Source organism: Bos taurus, chromosome 4, assembly GCF_002263795.3.
Source record: "Bos taurus isolate L1 Dominette 01449 registration number 42190680 breed Hereford chromosome 4, ARS-UCD2.0, whole genome shotgun sequence".
NCBI lineage: Eukaryota > Metazoa > Chordata > Mammalia > Artiodactyla > Bovidae > Bos > Bos taurus.
In genome coordinates, this window is record NC_037331.1 from 5,798,193 (window position 1) to 5,814,505 (window position 16,313).

Below are 16,313 nucleotides of genomic sequence, written 5' to 3' on the forward strand. Positions count from 1 at the left end.
ATTCAACCTAATGATAAGAGACTAGCAAATATAAAAGCTGTCTTCAACAAATATTTACTGCCCTATAAATGAAAGAGGATGAATATTTAAAGATGGAAAACAGGTTTCCTGGTTTTTAGGTGCTCATGAACAAATGGAAAAACAGACATGTCAAGTAGGTAATGCAGTATAATGTGTTAACTCTAATAACAGTTGAGCTCTGAGTGCTGAGGGAGTGCAGAGGAGGGACATCTAATCCAGCCAGATTGCAGGAAGTTAGGAACATCTTTCCGACAAAAGACCTGACTTCATTTGACAACTGATTACAACTCGGTTAACAACGGAAGTGGCAGAAGTAGAGTCATTCCAGACAGAGGAACAGTATGTGTGATGGCAGGCTAGACATGTTGAGCAATATCAAAACTCTTATGAGAAATTACTGAAGGTTGGGTATAGCTACATGTTGGAACGGCAGCCAGCGAATGGTAGAAGATAAACAAAAGAGGTCAGCCAAAGTCAGGACATGAAAGTCGTGGACTTAACCTTCAGAGAGATGGCCATTACAAAGTCCTTAATCAGAGAGACTGATAACTTTGCAAATTACTCTGGTTTGGACAGGAGACTAGTGTAGGTGTAGATAATGCTTGTACCACAGAAATCCTTTTCCTACTGTATGGGGGCTTCTAATTTGGTCCTCTACTTTTTAGCTTGGGGCTTCCCTGGGAGTTCAGCTGGTAAAGAATCCGCCTACAATGCAGGAGACCCTGGTTCAATTCCTGGGTCAGGAAGATCGCCTGCAGAAGAGACAGGCTACCCACTCCAGTATACTTGGCCTTCCCTGGCGGCTCAGCTGGTAAAGAATCTACCTGCAATGCAGGAGACCTGGGTTCAATCCCTGGGTTGGGAAGATCCCCTGGAGAAGAGAACGATTACCCACGTTAGTATTCTGGCCTGGAGAATTCCAAGGACTGTACAGTGCATAGGGTTGCAGTCAGAAACGACCGAGCAACTTTTACTTTCAACTTTTCAACTGTTTACCTTTGAAACCCCATAAATTAATCTAACTTAGCAGATGATGAAACTAAAATGTTAAAATGTGGGGCTACCTGGACAGTACATAGATGTTTAAACATAGTTAGAGGGGTTTGGGATAACACAGGAGTACCATGGTCACCATTGATATCAATCTGGTGGAGCTCTATAAGAGAGGGCTGCAATTCTTAGGGCTTAATAACATATATACTTCCTGGCTAAGATGCCAGTGTGACCTCATGAATTATTTGACCTCCTCTGAGTCTTATTTTCCTTACCTTTAATGACTGCTGTCATAGTTGTAAAAACTGTCACGGTTGTAAAAACTACAACTGTATTTAAAGGAACTGGCAAATTGGCATGAAGTTCACACCTTTATTTACAACTTTATGAATTATCAATTAGCAGCTATAACATTATTAGTACCCATGGAAGTAATATCATTTTCATAATGATGATGAAGATTCAGTCAGTACTTAACCAAGGAACTCAGGACAGAATCTGAAAAGAGAAGTGGCAATGGAGGGCCAGAGAATTGGGGCCCTCTGTGGAGAAGGCAATGGCACCCCACTCCAGTACTCTTGCCTGGAAAATCCCATGGACAGAGGAGCCCAGTAGGCTCCAGTAGGCTCCATGGGGTCGCTAAGAGTCAGACACGACTGAGCAACTTCACTTTGACTTTTCACTTTCATGCACTGGAGAAGGAAATGGAAACCCACTCCAGTGTTCTTGCCTGGAGAATTCCAGGGATGGAGGAGCCTGGTGGGCTGCCGTCTATGGGGTCGCACAGAGTCGGACGTGACTGAAGCGACTTAGCAGTAGCAGCAGCAGTGGATCCTGAGGGAAGTCAGAGAGCAGCATGTGAGAAGGCCTTTAACAGCACTGCTGACTGTGAAGATGGAGCTGGCCATGTGAGAGGGCTCCAGGAGCACAGTGTGTCCCTTGGACATCAAAGAGCAAGGAAACGGGTGCCTCAGATGTCAGGGACTGAATTCTGCACAACTGGAATAAACCCCAAAGCAGATTTCCCCCAGACTCTCTAGATATAAACAAAGAGTATACCTGGACTGTGGCATCGTTGGATCTCAAACAAAGAACAGAGAGGCTTCTGACCCACAAACTTGTGAGTAATAAATGTGTTTCATTTAAAGCTGCTAAGTCTGTGGCAGTTTGTTACAGTGGCAAGAGAAATTAATACAGAGGCAGAGGCGAGAGGCCAAGAGGCAGTGCTAATTTCCACAATCATTTCAGCTTTGAGAATGATAATTCTGTGACTCAGCTGGCCAAAGAAAATCCTCCAGAAGATTCTCATGCCAACAGCAGACACGTGGCACTTTTTGGTATCCTCTGATTTGAAGCCATTTTTACCAGATGCTTAGAAAAAAACAAAAGAAAATAGAAAAACAAGAAAACTAAAATTCTGATTTTAAGCCAGAGTAGAAGTAAACAGTGGAGAAGGAAGTGGCAATCCACTCCAGTGTTCTTGCCTGGAGAATCCCAGGGACGGGGGAGCCTGGTGGGCTGCCGTCTATGGGATCGCACAGAGTCGGACATGACTGAAGCGACTTAGCAGCAGCAGCAGAAGTAAACAGGGCAATGAATTACGGCTACACTGTATTAATACCTCAGGGCATCACACTTGCATCTAAGTATGATGATGCCCTTTCTTTTACTGTTTCAGGATCTACTGCTGCACAACAAACACCGCCAAACCTGGTCATGTAAACAACCATTCATCATCTCCTGGGATTCTGAAGCTATGTGATATGGCATAGCTTCGATAGCTGGAAAGGTCCAAAATGACCTCACTCACATGGCTGGCAGGTTGGTGTTGACTATTAGCTATGAGCTAGGCTGGGCCTGAAGACCAGTGCCTGTTATTTTTTTACTATGGATCTAGATTGGGTCTCTCCCAAAATAGTGACTGAAACTTCAGGGGAAGAATCCCAAAAGGACCAATCTCAATGTGTAAGTACTTACCAAGCTTCCACTTGCATCACACTTGCTAATATCTTATTGGTGAAAGCCACTCACATGTCCAAGTCCAGAGTCAAGGTGAGAAGGAAACAGACCTCATTTCATGGTAAGAGAGTTAGCAAGCACACATCAGAAGGCGGTGCGTTGCCAAAAGCACTTTTGGGAACAGCTATTACACTCCTCTCCTTCAAAACCCACGGTCTCACTTCATGCTACCAAATACATATCTAAATCTTTTGTCAAGGAAAGCACTATGGTACTTCCTCATTTATTAGATATTTAACATGTTCAAAATTGTGATTTTTTTTTTTTTTACATTGAATGGGTTTTCTGTGTAACCCAAAATTATATGAGTCCGGAAGAGTCTATCATGAACACTATTCTCCTATAGGCTTTATTTTTATTATAAAGTATTTCTACAATATGCTGCCTTTAAGGAAACCAAAACATTACAAGAAAGATTTGAGGGCTATTCTAAGTATTTTTTAAATTCATGTGTTATCTCTCCTCTAACAGTTACACTAGGTCTTTAATACACATACACACACACACACACACACACACACACACACACACACACATAATACCCTTTGTAAGTTATTTTCCGTAAATTTTCTCTCTCAATATAGCAAAAGGTAGGTGAATTATGTTGACATTTTCAAATAACCAAATTTAGGTTTAGTTTATTTTTTTTTACTATTTTTCTATTCTCTATTTTATTTCTATAAACCAAACATTTGACCTTCAAAATATATGATGCAAATATTGACAGACTTGAAGGGAGGAAACAACTGTACAATAATAGTTGAAGACTTTAGAACTCTACTTTCAATAACAAATAGAACAGCCAAACAAAGGTCAATAAGGAAATAGAGGACTTGAACAATAATTTGATCCAACAGACATATACAGAACACTCTAACCAACAGAACACCCAAGCAGAATACACATTTTGCTCAGGTGCATATGGAACATTCTCTAGTCTATACTGTAGGTGACAAAGCAAGTCTTGGTAAATTTAAAAGGACCAAAAGCATGCAAACTATATTTTCTGATCACAACCAGAAAACAATAAAGTGAAATAAAATTAAACATTGATATATGAAAATTAAACACCACACCCCTAAAACACCAATGGGTCAAAGAAGAAATAACATGGAAAATTAAAAACTATCTTGAGACATATGAAAACTAAAATACAACAGAAGTTATGGGATTCAACAAAAGTAATGCTAAGAGGAAAACTTATAGGTATATAAATGCTTATATTAAAAAAGAAATAGATCTCAAATCAACTACCTCAACTTACACCTTAAAAAAACTATCAAAAGAAGAAACTAAATCAAAGCCAGAAGAAAACAAAATAATAAAGATTAAGTCAGAGATAGACAGAATAGAGAATAGAAAAATAATAGGGAAAATCAATGACAGCAAGAGTTGGTTCTTGAAAAAAATCAACAAAATTGATAAGCATTTAGCTGGGCCGACTCAGAGAAAAAGAAAGAAGACTTAGATAACTAAAATTACAAATGAAAGAGGGGACATGACAGCTGATGTTTGTCCGAGGAGGTCATTGAGAGGCTGTGACCACCCACTGGCCCATGAGCTGAACTCAGGCAATCCAAGGCTCCTCGTCCCCTCCCCTGTCCATAGAATGTATACTCTGTCCACTGTTCCCACAGTTGGAGCTGTTTCAAGGATACAACGCAGAGACTAGAGTATGGTTGTTGAGGCCACAGTGTACATGATTGAGCCCTGTCAGGTCTTCTACGTAGACTTTAAGATTCTGGCAGGCAGGTGTGGAGATCTACTCATCTTGAGGCACCTATGACAAGCACCATAAATAATTTCTCTGCTCATTTAACCTGCCACCCACCCATCTGGGATGTCTGCCTCTTCCTCTTTGCCTTTTGAGTACAGGTTCAGTTCTGTATTTCACCTGAGGAACTCCTGAGATTTTGAACCAACAATTTTATAGAAATAAAAAGGATTATAAGAAAGTACTATCAACAGTTGTATACCAAATAACTTTATAATCTGCATGAAATGGACAAATTTCCTAAAAACACATGACCTACCAAGACTGAATCATAAGGAAACAAAAAATATAAACAGGTCTGTACTGTATAATTTTCTCATATGAGGTAGGTAAAGTGGTCAAATTCAGAGACAGAAAGTAAACTGATTGCTAGCGGGTGAGAATGGGGATGGTATGGAGTTGTGTTCAACGGACATAGATTTCAGTTCTGCAAGATGAAAAATTTTGAAGATCAACAGTTCTAACGGCTGTACAATAATGTGCTTAATATCGATGAACTACACACTTAAAAACGGTTTAGATGGTGATTGAGGGAAGGCTTGTGTACCCCCAAATTCATGGTGCAGCTCTTATGATGCATCATATCATCAACAATATGATGATATTTGGAGGTGGGGCCTTTGGGAAGTAATTAGGTTTGGATAAGGCCATGGAGGTGTGGCTCCCATGACAGGATGGAACCAGGTACAAAAAAACAACTGAACAAAGTTAGATGTCTAGATAAGGTTAAAATAGGATAAAAAATCAGCAATATAACCTTTCAGGATCTTGTTTTGATATCTAAGAAATCCCACTGGAATGTGATATAATTAAGTCTGATAAGATATTCTTCTTTATCAGAATGTATCAGAAATTATGTGTATTAGGTTGGCTAAAATCTGAAAGTACTTATTATTTATAATTAATGATTGTTTCCAGAAGCCACAACATCTTTGAAAGCACAGGACAAATTATATTGAATGCAATCCCTAAACTTTGATTGTTCTTTGAACTGTTAAAAGCTAGTAACAGCTACTATTAATTAAATGCTTTACCAGGTTCCATGAATTTTGCTAAGTCCTTTGCCTATCTTAGCTAATTCAGTTCTTACAATTTTATAAAAAAATTTAAATACAAAGGAACTGAAAATTCTGAACTTTGCTTAACTTTCTAACATCTAACAAATGTTATTGTTTCATTCCTCTCTGTCAGATATTTTTACGTGAATAACATTAAATAGCCCTTGCTATTGATTTATAAAGTATAACTAGTATATCAGTTTTACAAATAAGGATACACAGGCACGGAGATGAGCAATGGCTCCTGGGTCATAGTGCAAGTAAGCTTTCTGCCAGGATCTGAGTGCAGATAGTGTGACTCTAGAGTCTATCTTCTGAATTCTGTTGTACTGATCTAAGCAGTGACATAGAGGCTAGATGACCTCTATGCTTGGTTCTCAGTGCACGTCTGTTAACCCTATGTTAGTCATAGGTTAGCCTTAACAAATTATTCCTTCAACCTCTAATGTGCTGGAATGTTTTGACAGTTCACTCTTTGAAAAAGTCACCTCCCCAAAAACCAACAATAACGTTCTTAAAAATTACACTAGGCTGCGATTTTCTGCTTATAAGCAAGGTGACATACTTGTCTAAAATAGGACAATGAAAAATAATTTTGATTCCTTTAAAGAAGTGTCCTTGACAATGGCTATTTTTATTATACATTGAAACATTAGCAAAAGACTGAACTCAAGCTCCTTTCTTGACACAGAATTGGGTCACTAGTGCAGAATCAGTGAAAATGTACTATGGCTGTGAGATTGACATGAACTCATCAGTGGTTCCTTCAGTGTGAAGTGCATTTATTTCTTGTAATATCTTATTACCCTAGATGGTATTTCCAATGAATTATAGAAAAATAATTGACCTCCCTGGTGGTTCAGTGGTAAAGAATTGTGGGTTCAGTCTCTGGTCGGGAAGATCTGCTGGAGAAGGTAATGGCAACCCATGCTAGTATTCTTGCCTGGGAAATCCTATGGACAGAGGGACCTGGTGGGCTTTAGTCCACGGGGTTGTAGAGTCAAACATGACCAAGTGTCTGAACAACAACAAAAATAATTCTTAAAAAAGGTAGTGAACCTTGTATGCATTATTTACATGAAAATTCCAAACTAAGGAATGTCCCCAAGCTTAGCTGCTGAGGCCCCAACTGTAGTGCACATTAAAAGTGTAACTATTACCCTGCACTTCTCTCTCACTAAAGTACTCTTATCTCATTTAAAAGTTGGCATCCAGAGGGAGTAGCTTGGGACCACTACCTTGTGGGGCTTTGCACTGCTACTACCTTTAGCCTTTACCCTTATTCCCTTCCCAGTCCCAAGTGCCTATGGCTTCTCTTCATGGAGGAGCAGCAGGAATCGTTGAGTACCCACTGCTGCGAAAAATGGTGATGTCACAGTTTCTCCACACAGCCTCCCTAGGCCTCTGGTCTGTGGTTGGGTGCTCCAGAGGAGCAGGGAAGTGGGTGCAGCCCCGGAAGGCTAGCCTAAGGCTCAGCATCTCTTGCTATAGCAGCCGGCCATTTCCTTTCCCAGAAACTCAAACGTGTTAATCTCTTTTCACTCCCTGCCTGTCAGACACATTCCATACAGGAACACTGCCCATGGTTTTTCTCCGAAAGTGTTTCTCAGCACTTCTGGACCAGGCTTGTGACACTCTCTGGGGGTCTTACAGAGAATCCATAAGGTGCAGCTGTCAGTAACTGTCATCAATTCTGCCTCCAGGGTTGTTGTGGAGTAATTTATGCAGGGGTTGCCTTTCTTCAGCTTTGGTTCTTACCAGACCCTCAAATTTTCTTTCAGCTACTTTCTCACTGCATTTCAGCCTGTGTAAACTTTTTGATAATCATCAGCTAAGTTATTTTTTCCAAGGGAAACAGATAAGGTGGCATGATACGCAATTATCAGAGTTATATATATTCCTTTGTGGCAAAATTAGGTTATCTGTATGTTTAGAATAAGTTATCTGATATACACTTTGTGTTTGTCACTTACACCAATGAATGCACTTTTTGAAAACCATTTTTTTTTTTACAAACAGGTTTATAAAAAGCTTATCATTCTTACTACATTTTCCTTACAGTCTGTAATTTAAAAATAAGAATTCCTTATTTGGTTCTTTACAATTTTATGTCAAATGAACTGCTAAGTACTGAATGAATCTTAGATCCATGCTCTTCTGTCATTTGAAAGTTTTAAAAATTACAAAGCCCGTATCACTTCATTTACCTCCAAGTCTTGCTCTGATGGAAATGTCTGGTACTGCCCTGGAATTCCACCTTCTGTCCTGTTTCAGTTCTTCCAATAAAATTGTTTTCCTTTTTAATGTCGTCTGAAATCCTGTGTCTGGCCTGGGAACTCGATGTTGAGGTTTCACATCACTGAAATCTACTAGGCTTGGTATGGTCCTGCCAACGCCAGGCTTTAGGTCAGCATCACCACCAGGACTCAAAAACCCTGAACAGGGGTCTTGTAAGGGTACATCATCCCGAAGTGGAAATAATGGATAATCTGGCCCATACGGCGGGGGATATGGATAGTGTAAATGATAGTCTGGCAGGACTGAAGGGGGATAAGGGTGAAATTTAAGAAAAGTAGGGTTGCATTTCTTCTCCATTCTGCCATAGTCATGTCTGTCCTCAACTCCTTTCACAAAAGGCATGTTCAGTTTTCTTAAGAGAGCACAGTAGTGGGGGTAATCTATGTTCTCAACAGCCTTTGTTCTTGAAAGGAAGGATCCTTCAGAGATACTTATCTTTCCAGGTATGAGCTGTGAATATGTATCCATGGCCTCTCACTTTAAAATTGTGGATTGACAGTATATTAATTGCTTCTGATGGCTTCTTTCTCTTTAACTAAAAAACTATTATATTTTTAATAACTGAAGACTCGTTAAACTAATAGAGTTATCGATTTGGCTTTCTCAATGCCAATAGAGTAGTGTTTTTTTTTTTTTTTTTTTTAAGGCAAATATTTTTTCTCCAGTAACGGAAGTAAGGGACCAGCACAGAAAAAACAAAAAACAGAGCCCATGTTGCTTGGCAACAGTTAGAACTTTAACCCACTGTATCACTATATACAGCATAATTTAATTCTTAGGTAACACACTGTATCACTATACACATTATAATGTAATTCTTAGGAAAAACAATTAAACAGACTTGTTAGTAAAACCTCCATGATAGTTTCTTCAGCACTGCTCAGGAAAACTGTGCTCATTTATTTTTCAATTTTTTCATAAGTTGATACTTTATGGGCAAATGATATTCAGTAAAGGGTATAAATAAAGCAGTTAATGAAGAGGCAATATATTTTTTAAAGTATTCTCTCATATATTTTAAATATTTTACCTCATAGATATAATAAACTACAAAACATGTTACCTATACAAATGTAAACTGAAAAGTGCAAAAAATGAACATATATTACACTACAGTTAAATCAATATATCTAATTTTTAAAGAAAATTTACATTTATAATCAAAGCATGGGTTTATCTTTTACATGTCCTACATTAGCCTTACTTACCTTTTTTCCACCATGATGGACAGAGTAAGAGCAATGAGGTTCTTAAACTCATTTCAAGAAAACTACAGTAAGCACCAGCTATTAGCTCAATGCAAAAAAAAAAAAAAAAAGACATCAATACACTGTTTATTTAATAGCTCATTTCAACTAGATAACTTGGTCTTGCACGAAAACAGCTATCAAAGGAATTCCAGACAGTAGAATTTGGGCATGAAACTCACACTATCCTTACTGGAATAAAACATGCAAATACAAATGACAGACCTACCTTCTGATTTTCAGCAATCAGCTTTCATCTTTAGAATCACACCACATATTAACTAAGATTTCCAATATTACTTCATATTCTCAGGTTGAATATTAGGAATTTCCATAGCAGACTAAGGCAGGGGGGACTGGTGAACTGAAGCAAATTCTTGAAGACAGAAAACAGAGAGTTCAGAATTTTGCGTGGTGTGATAGTCTTCTCTACCCTTTATTTACTAGAGGCCCACAGTCCAAGGTCATTTGCTAAAAATCATGTTGTGCAGGTTGAGTTGTTTATAAAAATTAAAAGAAGTTTTAGCAGAACACATCCTCAAACACAGTGATTTATTGAGTACTATTCACTGAAATTTGTTTTCCAGGTATGCTCAAACAAGTGCAAGACCTTGACCAAAATGCTGGTTGGATCTAAATCATCCAGGTCTCTGTTTACTAAGACATGCCTAGACAGGTAAAATTCAATTTAGGAGTTTATACAGATTAGCAAGCATTTCTAAAGAAGTGAATCTACTCAGTGGAATAAACTGTACTCCATACATTTTACCTATTAACACCTGCATAAATATATCCAGAAAGTCCGGGGAATATGCAGAAATTTCAACTCCCTTTGCTAATAAGAACCAAGGACTTCTTCAGAAGTAGTCCTTAAGAAATGTCTCCATCGTGGTCCTGGTCCTCGTCTCAAAAGAACTCTTAACTCCTTTCTACCAGATGTTTCCTTTTCAAAAAAGTGTATGACTACTGGAATGCTTGCATTATACCAGAAACTAGCCCAGCAGTTGAAGTTAAAATATTTGCAAACAGACACAATCCTAGCTCTGAAGATACAGCATGTAAAGCAGTCCAGCTAAAAGACAGCAAGGGGTCTATCTGTGGTGCAACCAAGATACACCCGAAGGTATCACTACTGGAGTCACTCTACCAAAGAAGAGTGGAGGTTAGGCTGTCAGTATGAGATTCCTCCTGTGCAATGGACAACCACAGATGGCTTTCAGTCCATTCTAGTTCACTCATACCTTCCTTTTATACATGGTTATTAGGCATTATGTCTTCAGTTGCTTAAACCCCATTCATCCAAGTATTTGAGTTAATTGCATATTTGCTCGGAGAAGGCAATGGCACCCCACTCCACTACTTTTGCCTAGAAAATCCCATGGACGGAGGAGCCTGATAGGCTGCAGTCCATGGGGTCGCTAGAGTTGGACACGACTAAACGACTTCACTTTTACTTTTCACTTTCATGCATTGGAGAAGGAAATGGAAACCCACTCCAGTGTTCTTGCCTGGAGAATCCCAGGGACGGGGGAGCCTAGTGAGCTTCCGTCTATGGGGTCACACAGAGTCGGACACGACTGAAGTGACTTAGCAGCGTATTTGCTTCTATTGTAGCTCTGCTCATGTTAAGTAAATCTTTCTGCTGCAGAAATGCAGAAGACTCTAACTTGTTCTGGCTATAAACGAACACCCACTTAGGGGGGACAGGTTGTTTTATACATCTTCCTGAACTCAGGTGATAATATTGCATGCGGTCAATTCCATATAAGGTTGTTTCCCCGTTCTTCCCACACAGGCTCTTCCAGGGGCTCAGGGTCCACTTCCACTCTCGCCTGCTGTGTGGGGCCAGTACATCTGAAGGTAGCAGCAGCCAAGGTTGGGAGAAGCAGGCAGCCCTCTGGGGCTGCACCAGCACTCGCTTCCCTGACCCTCACACCGCAGGCCGGGTTTGGCCTCAACACTCAGATTCGGCCAAGGAGTCTGTAGGCCCACGAACACCGGCGAACTGCAGGGCCCGCGGCTCTTCTCTGGCTCCAGAACCTTCCATACGTCGCCTACGCAATTCGGATTCCCTGAGATGCTGCGACGTCCGGAAGACGAACAACATTTAGATCCTCCGTGGGCGTCGAGCCGACGAGGCCCAGTGGCCTAAGCTACCTGCCAAGCCCCGCCCCCGCCCTGCCGGAAACGACTGCCCTCTTTCCGGCCACCCTTCTGGCCCACATCCCTCCAGCTTCCGGCGGGCGGGTGTGCGCGCGCCGCCTAACGACCTTCTGGGCCGACGGTCGGCAGGCGGCGGCGGCGTGTGAATGGAGGCTTCGGCCCCGGGCCGGGCGCGGCGGGGCTGGCGGCGGGCCCGGGCCGCGGGCTCCCCGCTCTCCCGGGCCGCGATGGTCCTGGTGGTCTCCGCGCTGGTGCTCTGGGCGCCCCCGTCAGGTGAGGCGGCGGCGAGCGGCGCGGGGCCGCAGCTCCCGGAGATTTTTGTGTATCACACGTGCGCCCTCTGATGGGAAAGCCTGTATCACAGGTCCCGCCCATATATTTAATAAGATGTAAGTGCTCAGGAACCAAGGACTTGTCACATTTATGTCTAGATGGATGAGGTTATTGAAACACCCACCGCTCAAGGCTGGAGGTCAGATGGGCTGTTCATAACCCCCTAATCAGCCCACGGGTGCTTTGCCAGCTTTCCACGATGTTCTGGGCTCTGGATTTAAGTATATTTCAAAACCAGCAGACATCCTACGGCTTTGTCACTTCCCGTGGACCTGGAGCTCCATCTGTTGGTTTTAGCTATAAATTACAAAGCCTGGGATTTTAAACTTTTGATATTTTGCTGTCGCCATTTGTTTCCTGCTTTGTATCCAGAAATCCGAGATACTTCACATTTTCAAAATACAGTTAAGATATTGAAGGGAGAGCTTAATTAAACGGTCGTCATTTAACCTGAAAGGTTTTGGCTGCGTTATTTTGCGTTCAAGTTTTAGACTTTTTAGAAATATTTAATAACGTTTCTACCAGAATTGAATCATAGAAAGGATAAAAGAGGTGTGTTTAGATAAAAGTTGTGTAGATAAGGGGCGATGAGAAAAGAATCCCACCAAGAATTTGAGTGAGGAAGGGCTGCATAGATAGGCAGGTATAGGAGGAGAATGGAAAGAAATGGAGTGAGTAGATGTTACAAAATATGCCAAAGTCTTGGCATTAGCTGTCCAAAGGTCACTGCAGTATAACTAGACAATAGCCAATAGCCTTTAGATACTTCTGTAGGAGAAGGATGCCTCCTGACCATGGCCCATGATCTTATATTAATATTAGATATGACTGTGTGTTTTTTGATCCAAGAATAAGATCAGGCTTGAGGGTATAAGACATAGAATAAGAAGGCTATATCTTAATATGTAAGGTATGAATAGTGAAGGCAACGTTTATGTAGCATTTTATAGTTTGTACAATGTCCATTTAGTTCCTACAATAAATCTAGAATTTAATCTCACTTTACAGATGAGAAAACTGAAGCTCCTGGAGTTTTAAGTGAGTTTCCAAACACTCAGTGGAAACTGGGATTTAAATCTAGGTCATCTGACTTTGAATACCATACTCTTCTTTGTGCTATACCCACTCTCTGTTAACAACAAAGAGGACTAGTTCCAAGTCATATTGCATTTTTTTGTTGTTCTTCCATTTGTTCTGTGCACACACCTGTGTCCATCACATTTGCTTGTTCAAGGATAACTGAACAACATCATAATATATATATATTTAATATTTGCTATGTGCGAGGTATAGTGCCTGGTACAGATTATTATTTTTTTCTTAAGTCTTTTATTTACTTGCTGGTTTTTGCAGAGTGAAAGAATGACTTACAAAGACCTTCCTAGTATCACCCAGCTTCCTCTTCTGCTTCCCATCCCTGTCTTCTCCAGGTTTAACAAACTTACTTTTTATTCTAGTTTCATTGAAATATAGTTGATATGCAGCATTGTATAATTTTAAGGTATACAACATAATGAGAAAAAATTGTTTTCTTGTGTTGTAAACTTCAGATTTATTCTCTCAATGATTCATATATAACTTAGCAGTGTTTATTACATTAATAATATATTTATCATAATTTATATTATTGTATGACCAACCTGGATAGCATATTGAAAAGCAGAGACATTACTTTGCCAATAAAGGTCCGTCTAGTCAAGGCTATGTTTTTTCCAGTGGTCATGTATGGATGTGAGAGTTGGACTGTGAAGAAAGCTGAGCACCGAAGAACTGATGCTTTTGAACTGTGGTGTTGGAGACGACTCTTGAGAGTCCCTTGGACTGCAAGGAGATCCAACCAGTCCACTCTGAAGGAGATCAGCCCTGGGTGTTCTTTGGAAGGAATGATGCTAAATCTGAAACTCCAGTACTTTGGCCACCTCATGCAAAGAGTTGACTCATTGGAAAAGACTCTGATGCTGGGAGGGATTGGGGGCAGGAGGGGAAGGGGACGACAGAAGATGAGATGGCTGGATGGCATCACTGACTCGATGGACATGAGTCTGAGTGAACTCTGGGATGGACAGGGAGGCCTGGCGTGCTGCGATTCATGGGGTCGCAAAGAGTCGGACACGACTGAGTGACTGAACTGAACTGAACTGAACTGATGGCATATTACATCCCAAGCACTTACTTATAACTGGAAATTTGCACCTTTCAACTACCACCTACCGAATGGGAGAATATGTTTGCAAAGAATATAAATGATAAGGGATTAATATCTAGAATATACAAGCAACTTGCACAATGCAACATCAAAAAATGAAGAGCCTGATTAGAAAAAGGGCAGAGGATCTAATAGACATTTTCCAAGGAAGACATACAGATAGCCAGTACACCATGTGAAAAGATGTTCAACATCACTAATCATCAGGGAAATGCAAGTCAGAAACAGAATGAGACATCACATCACACTTGTCAGAATGGCTGTGATCAGAAAGGCAATAAATAAGTGTTTGAGAGGATGTGGAGAGGGGAATCCTGTGCATTGTTTGTAGAAATGTAAATTTTATATAGCCACCATGGAAAACAGTATGGAGGGTCCACAGAAAATTAAAAATAGAACTACCATATGACCCAACAGTATCCCTCCTGGGTGTTTATCTGAAGAAAACAAAAACACTAGTTAGAAAAGGTATATGAACCCCTGTGTTCATTGCAGCGTTACTTAATAGCCAAAATATCGGAACAACATAAGAGTCCATCAACAGATGAATGGATAATGAAGATATATGTACATACAGTAAACTCTTACTCAGCCATAAAAAAAATGATGAAATCTTGCCATTTGTGAGCAACATGGATTTTGACCTAGACAGAATTATGCTAAGTGAAATAAGTCTGACAGAGAAAGACTAACACTGCATGATTTCACTTCTGTGTGGAATCTAAAAAAAAAAACCCAAGTGAACAGACATCAAAACATAAAAAGTTGCAGATGGAGAACAAAAGGTGTTTGCCAGATGGGAGGAAAGAAATAGGTGAGGGAGATTAAGTGGTATGAAATTCTAGTTGCAAAATAAATGAGTCACCGGTTTGAAATATACAGCATGAGGAGTATAGGCAATGGTATGTAATGTCTTTGTATGGTGATTTATCATAACTAGGCCTACCATGGTGATCATTTTTAAATCTATACAAACGCCAAATTACTATGTGTATAACAGGAACTAGTGTAGTGTTGTGGAGTAATTATATTTCAAAAACAAACTCATGGAAAAAGAGATCAGATTTGTGGTTACCAAAGGAAAGGGAGTGGGCAGAATTGGATGAAGGCAGCCAAAAGATACCAGTTCTTGATAAGTTGACACAAACATTGATACTACTCTTGAGCTTATAATGAAATAAGGAAAATTATATCTGCATGAACAACTATGATACAGTGTAGAGTGAGTATTGCAGATGATGTACTAAAGAGGTAAGAATGAGGAAGGCAAACAAGGTTTGAGGGAGGAAGGACTTATGATGTGCATCTCGAAGGGTGGGGATTTGGATTTTTAAAAATGAGAGTATTCTAAGTGGATGTAGAAAAAGTTGGAGCTGAGATAAATAGGGGAAGCGGTAGGTATGTTAATTTCATTGGAGCTGGAATAGGTACCAGATGTCAGATGTTGACTTATGGCTTCCCTTAAACAAACATCAAATATTGTAAGACAGTGTACTATTTGAATGTTTTGAAATTTCTGGTGAACCAGACTGTTGATTATTTCTCTTTTTTTTTTAATAGTTGGATATTTGGATCGATTACCAAGAAGTGCTCAGTTGCCCCAAGATTCAGTGAAAATAGTGGGATCACCAAATATTCCAGGTATTATTAGATTATCAGTAAGTGTAAGAAAGTAAGTGGCATTTGTTTTAAATTTTGTCAATCTTTTGCCAAAAACTAGTGTTCCCTATATTGTCTCCTATGGCCCTTTTCCTTCTGTGGAAATGGATTAAAGTTATTTCCACAGAGTTAGATTCATAGAGTCCAATTTTGTTTGTTGTAACTGCTTAAAAGTACAAAAATAATTATTTCTAAATGTTATCTAATTAAAGTGGCCTACAGTGTTTTTGCTTGTATAATAAACATAATATTAGGTATATGCAGTTCTTATGCTAAAATTTTTTAAAAATGAGGTCTATATATCATAAAGATTTTGGATTAAAGAGATTTTGCAGTAGTAACATGAGGTATAGCATCTATAACTTTTTTGCATTTTTTAAATTGAGGTAAATCCACATGCTTTAAACTTCCTTATTTAAAGTATCCAATGAGTAGTTTTTAGTAAATTGACCAGATTGTGAAATCATCAGCACTATGTAATTTCACAACATTTTCATCACTGTAAAAAAAAAAACCCACTATTACCCATTAAATAGTCACAC

General features: G+C 39.7%; 2 protein-coding genes across 4 annotated transcripts in view; one reads left to right on the plus strand and one right to left on the minus strand.

Moving 5' to 3' along the window:
- SPATA48 (spermatogenesis associated 48) overlaps nt 1-8,877 on the minus strand; it is a 66,870-nt gene extending 57,993 nt beyond the window's left edge. For both annotated transcript variants that reach the window (XR_009494162.1, XM_002686634.6), the window contains exon 1: nt 8,073-8,877. Coding sequence is in view for 1 of the 2 variants with exons in the window: in XM_002686634.6 (XP_002686680.1) it covers nt 8,073-8,631 (559 nt within the window). In the remaining variant the exon portion in view is untranslated. The remainder of the gene's footprint in view (nt 1-8,072) is intronic.
- Nucleotides 8,878-11,517: 2,640 nt separating this feature from the next.
- The window catches only part of ZPBP (zona pellucida binding protein), a 151,706-nt gene continuing 146,910 nt past the window's right edge, over nt 11,518-16,313 (plus strand). For both annotated transcript variants that reach the window (NR_197968.1, NM_001434770.1), the window contains exons 1-2: nt 11,518-11,846; nt 15,673-15,753. Coding sequence is in view for 1 of the 2 variants with exons in the window: in NM_001434770.1 (NP_001421699.1) it covers nt 11,720-11,846; nt 15,673-15,753 (208 nt within the window). In the remaining variant the exon portion in view is untranslated. The remainder of the gene's footprint in view (nt 11,847-15,672; nt 15,754-16,313) is intronic.